Source organism: Papaver somniferum, chromosome 8, assembly GCF_003573695.1.
Source record: "Papaver somniferum cultivar HN1 chromosome 8, ASM357369v1, whole genome shotgun sequence".
NCBI classification, from domain to species: domain Eukaryota; kingdom Viridiplantae; phylum Streptophyta; class Magnoliopsida; order Ranunculales; family Papaveraceae; genus Papaver; species Papaver somniferum.
Window position 1 is genome coordinate 39,597,572 of NC_039365.1, and position 5,838 is coordinate 39,603,409.

The following is a 5,838-nucleotide window of genomic DNA, read 5'->3' on the forward strand; positions in this document are numbered from 1 at the left end:
GTATTCTTGTCAAACAAAAAAGCTTCACCAAAATTAAGGCTTCACCAAAAATACCTATTTTCTTTACATCAGTAAGATTTATGTATACAATCATGTATTTATACAACAAAGTTAAGTGTTTCGATCCTAAAAATTAGAAAATGATGTTACATGTGTATGAATTTCAAAAGAAAATAAGAGATCGTTTGTTTATACCCACCAAAGGTCAAGAAATCAATTACTATTAAACACATGGCACAATCAAAATGTATTCTTAGAATAACATATGCCCAAACAAGGATATAAATGTTGTCATTTCCTATTACAAAACCTTAATAAAGACCTAAATGATTGATCTAAATGTTCGTCTTTCTTCATTTAGGTAATAATAGTAAAAACAATGAAAAAAATTTAAATGAAAATGAAAAAAATACGCTTCAAATCCGAGTCATCTGAGGGTGTTTCATAAGTCTGCCCAGGACGCTAATAGCGGCTAAAATGTTCAACTGTCTCTAGTATTTCTCTACACTTTCTTTACCCCTCTCCCTGTGAGCTGTTTCTATTAATCGGCTCGAGCGTATGTTAGCTGTTAGACAGCCTGTTATGTTTACGTTAGCTTTTCCCTCTCTCTTTCATATTCTTGAAACAACTTTATCTTTCTTTTCTTCTACAACTGTAATAGCTTAACCTCCCTTAACGAATAGGAGTGTTATTTCTACCACATATTTTTCTATCAGTCAGAGTATGCAGTAATCCGATCATAGAAATAATCAGCGTATGCAGTCTTTCTTCGATTTAGTCAGATCTTGTTGATTCAGAGGTTTTGATCGGTAAGCGAATCGATTTTATCATGTTCATATATTAGTTCGACTTATATGTGTGTTGTTGAATTTTGATCATCTCGAATTTTATATGGAAATTCGTCTAGATCTCATCACATACACTTTGAGTATTTATTTGCTCTGCTATTGATCGATTCATATACCGTTAATGGCTCCTTTTTTGGTGGTTGATCCAATTCTCGTCTACGACGTTCTTGTTGTGACAATTTCTTTCTTTCCTGTAAATCATAGTAATTGTGTTATTATAAGTTTAAATAGGTTCACACTATTTGTTGAGTCAGCATGAAATAAAATCAACAAATTAATATTACATGAGTTCTTTGAAGCACAAATTGATTGCGTTCCTCTTGAATGCTTCTTTGTTCAGCAGCATCATCACATAACTCTTTAGCTTCTTTTGTTAATTGTTCTTGACCTTGCTGACGTAGCTTTTCCTGTTTTTCCATCTCGTTACTTGTTTTTTGCTCTAAGCATTGTGCTTTGTTATCTACTTGTTGGCGTTGTCTCTGAACACCTGGCTGTAGAAGAATATTATTTTGTTGAATTTGTTTATACTTTAATTGTTGTTCCCTTCCACAATGTGTTTGTTGAATCTGCATATTTTTTAGTTCATGTTCTCTTTGTTGACGTTTTTTCTGAGCCAAGGATCGTGCCTGCATGAAATTTTAAACATTAAATTGCTTAATAGTCTAGCTGCATATTATTTCTTCAATAGTTGCATGTTATTTCTTCAATAGTATTATAGAATTTTACCATGGACGGCTCCCTTTTAGGAGGTTGTTTCTTTAATTCATGTTCCTTTAAATCTTGTTCTCTTTGACGACGTTTTTTTTGAGCCAAAGATCGCGCTTCCTGAATTTTTAAAAGACAAATTACTTGCTGGGCTCAAGTGCATTCTAACATAAGAGTATTGTAGTTATGAATTAGAATTGTACCGTCGGTGGATCCCTTTCTGGTGGTTGATTCAATTTATTTGTTTCCTGCAATAAATCAAAGTAGTTGTGTTATTATGAGTTTTAATAGATTTACATTAACTCATTAGTAAGCATGAAAATACAATTATAAATTTTCATTACTAATAATTGATATTACATGAATTTCAGCACCATTGCCACAAAAAATTTCAGTTGAAAGAAGTGTTGTTGGTGATCGATTAGGTGTCATTAATCAACTTCTACACGGGAAACAAACTGTTTGACTGAGAATTTGGTATTGCCTAGCTTTGGTTTTGGCAGATAACAAACAATTATTTTTTCCTAAACTGTTGAGTTGACACAGAAATTAGTATTACTGACTCTAGTTTTGATGTTTTGAGATTAATATAAATATCGTTTAGTGTTGTCTTAACTTAGGAAAGTTCGAGCAAATCTAGGAATCTGTTTTACCTGCTGGCTTTAACAATGTTTGAATAGGAAAAAAAAGGTATTTACAAAAACAGTCACATTTTGCTATTCCGGTTCACAAAATGATCCCACTGTCACAAACTATTAGCAAAGTGGTCACTCTATATGTAACTGCGGAGTTATGTCACTTGTCAGACGTTTGTCGGGTTGTTAACTTACCTAAATACCCCTAAACCGTGGTAGTGGAACGTGTGTGGTCGAGTGGGATCGATTAAACCAATATCAAAAAAATGTGGTACGTTGGATCAAAACAAACTAAAACTCTTGCACAAATACGATTGTGCTGCCATTTCCTACCTCATTTCTTGCCTCTATTCCGTAGCTTCTTCTCTGAAGAAATGGAGAAGATGACGGAGATTCCATGAAGCAGTTACAGATCGATCTGTTTATTCACATATTTCTTCAATATCTTTACCTCTTCATCTCGATCTACTAGAGTTGTGAAGAGAAATACGAGTTTACAGAGTTGTGTGAATCGTCAGTTATCGAACTGTGAAGATAATCAATGTTAATTTTCGCCATCAAGATGTTTACAAACATCACCAGGTAAATACCCTCCTCGTTATACTGGTTTTGTAGATTATCAACTCGATTCAGAAACCCTAATTTTTTGAATTTTAATTTTTTACTAATAAACCCTAAATTTCTGAAATTGGGGATTTGGGATTTTGTTCATAAAATACGTGTTAAGGTTTGATTAATATGTTAGTAAATGGTAATCATTGTCAGTTCAATTTTGTGCAGGAAGTATGTGAAGTACCCAACTAGGATTTTTAGGGTAGAATGGTTTTGGACAAATAAGGTTCAGTATTTTGATAATGTGGATGTTAATTCTGGTGGGTTGAAGGCATTTTGTGATAAAGTTCATGCTTCTTTTAAGTTATCACCAAATAACAAGGTTGAAGTGATTTGGATTGGTAATGATAAACCGAAATATATGGTTAATGATTCACATTGGTATGAGATGTGGGACAAGGCTGTTGAGGAGGAAGGGTATGTAAATTTTTGGTGCAATGTCAGTGACAGGATTGTGCCTCTTGGTGATGGATGTGCTGAATCTTCTGGGATATCAAACAAGAGGGACTCAACACCATCCAAGGTTACAAGCAGTTCAGTAACATGCATTAACTATGCTTCTTCACCAGTCAGACTTGATCCAGAGATGTTTTCCACACCTAAGAAGAAGTTAACATGCTTTACATCACCACATCAGGTCAGAAGGAGTCCAAGGATAATTAAGAGATCTGTTGATGCAGTTACTGGATGTAAAGGCAGTAGCAAGAGGTTATTTGAGAATGTGGATGAGTATGTGAATGTTGATGATGATGATTATGAGAATGTTGTTTTAAGTGCTGAAACAATCCAAGCTGAAAGGGAGTATGAGAACATTCAACTACCTAATGATGTTGAAGATGTTTGTCATCCCAATGATGATCCTATTAGTCCAGTTTCTGATACTGATGAAATGGGCCTTGGTGTTTACTGTGACTTTGTCAACAATTACTTTAAGGACCACAACTGGGTTGACTCTGTACATCCAAAAAAGTATATGGAAGCAGTCAATGAAGTACAAGAAAGTGGTGTGGAGCAGGAAGGTGAGCAGGAGGATCCTAAAGGAAAAGAAATTGTTCCTTACGATGTTGTGGGTAATGAGGAGTACAATAGTGGTGAGGAAAGTTCAAGCTCTGAAGGTAATTGTCTAACTTATTGGGTTTTATTTTGGTATTTTTTATTTTAATCATGACATTAGTCTGTTTTGCTTCTATATGAAAGAACTGACAAACCAAGTCTTTATGTGTATGTAGGTGTAACAGAAGTATAAGGACCCAATGAGTGTGGTAATGAGCCAACTCATCATAAACCTAATACATGGTACAACCAGTTTGAGCAAATACATGGTCCAGATATTGATGTAGATGGCAATGGAGATTTGTTTCCTGATGATGATGGGAATACATTACTCATGGTTGATGTTGACACAATGTTTGTGGGAATGCAGTTTATGGACAAAGATGACTTCAAGAAGCACCTAAGGGGTTATGCCATTAATAAGAGATTCCAGTACAAGCTTAAGCCCAATGAAAATGATAGGATTAAAGTAATATGCAGGTTCAACAAATCTCAAGACTGCAAGTTCTTTATCTGGGCAAGTTTTACCAGGGGTGAACCAACTTTTACTGTGAGGAGTTTCAACTTAAAGCATACATGTAGCACTCAACTGAAGACCAGGAATAGAGCAGCTAATGCAGAATTTGTTGCTGAGTATTTGTATGACAAGATAAAGAGAGCAGATGCAATGCCACTGCCATATGCACTGAAAGATCAATTTTTTACTACTCACAACACCAATGTTCCATATCATGTTGCTTGGAGAGCAAGAACTATGACTTTAGAAAGACTCAATGGGAGCTATGATGAATCTTATAAGCTGATTCCAGCCTTTTGTGACATGTTAAAAGCAACTAATCCTGGATCTGTTGCAAATTACTCTTTTGGAAGGTGAGTTTCAATCTAACTTTAATAAGTTAGTTTATTTGTTATAGTAACAGTACTATAATTTGCTTATGTATTATGTATAACCACATAAAATACTATGCTAACTTATGTCTTATGATTATGTTTGTTTCAGTAAGGACAAATGTTTTAAGTCCATGATGATTGCATTTGCAACACCAATTAAAGGATGGAAGGATGGTGGTAGACCATTCATTGGTTTTGATTCCTTCCACTTGACTGGAAAACATGGTGGATGTCTAATGGCAGCTACAGGTTTAGATGGACAGAATGGGATTGTTACTCTAGCCATAAAGGTGGTGAGGAATGAATGTGGTGAAAACTGGCACTTATTTATGAAAGAGCTGAAGCCACTTATTGAAGACCATCCAGCTGGGAAGATAACCTTTATCTCAGACAAACAAAAAGGTCTCCAAGAGTCATTGGATGAGGTTTTCAAAGAACATTTCAAAAGATACTTCCTTCGGTGAGTCTTACAATATTTTATTATTTAAAGGAAACCTTGTTATTCTTTAAACATTTACTATTTAAGAACTCTAACTGAAATGATATGTTTTACAACCAGTCATATGTTCAAGAACTTTAAGACTCACTTCAAAGGATCAAAGATGCACTACCTTGTATACAATGCTGCAAAATGCTAAAAGGAGAGACACTAGAAGGTAATCTTTCTTCCTAATTCACTGTTGTCAGTTTTTTTTAGTCATGTTAATTATGGATTTGCATTTGATTAATATTGTTTATGGTATGTGTAGGCCAATATGGATGATCTGATCAAGTTGTCACCAGCTGCTGCAGCTTACATGATGAAGTAAAAACCAGAACAATGGCCTAGGGCTTTCTTTGACCCTTCTGCATGTTGTGAGCACCTTAAAAACAATTTCTCAAAGTCCTTTAACAACTTGGCTACCCATGAGAGACAAGCCTATTTGTACCCTTGGAATGACGTATGGCCAGCTAGTTATGGGTACTATGGATAAAAGAAGAAATGTGAGTGCAAATTGGGAAGATGGTAAGTTGGTGACAACTGCTCAAGACTTGATTGATGAGATGCAGAAATGTTGTGGAGCATTCAGGGTTAATGGAGCTATTATTGATAA

At 35.0% G+C, this 5,838-nt stretch overlaps 1 protein-coding gene across 1 annotated transcript; it reads right to left on the bottom strand.

The window, feature by feature from the left end:
* Positions 1 to 913: 913 nt before the first annotated feature.
* On the bottom strand, positions 914 to 1,985 carry LOC113305448 (nuclear transcription factor Y subunit beta-like). The gene is made up of 5 exons (XM_026554481.1): positions 1,914 to 1,985; positions 1,757 to 1,801; positions 1,575 to 1,673; positions 1,133 to 1,474; positions 914 to 1,039 (listed from the first exon to the last, which is right to left on the bottom strand). Exons 1-5 carry the CDS (start codon positions 1,983 to 1,985, stop codon positions 914 to 916), a joined length of 684 nt encoding a protein of 227 aa, XP_026410266.1.
* Between the last annotated feature and the right edge of the window lie 3,853 nt (positions 1,986 to 5,838).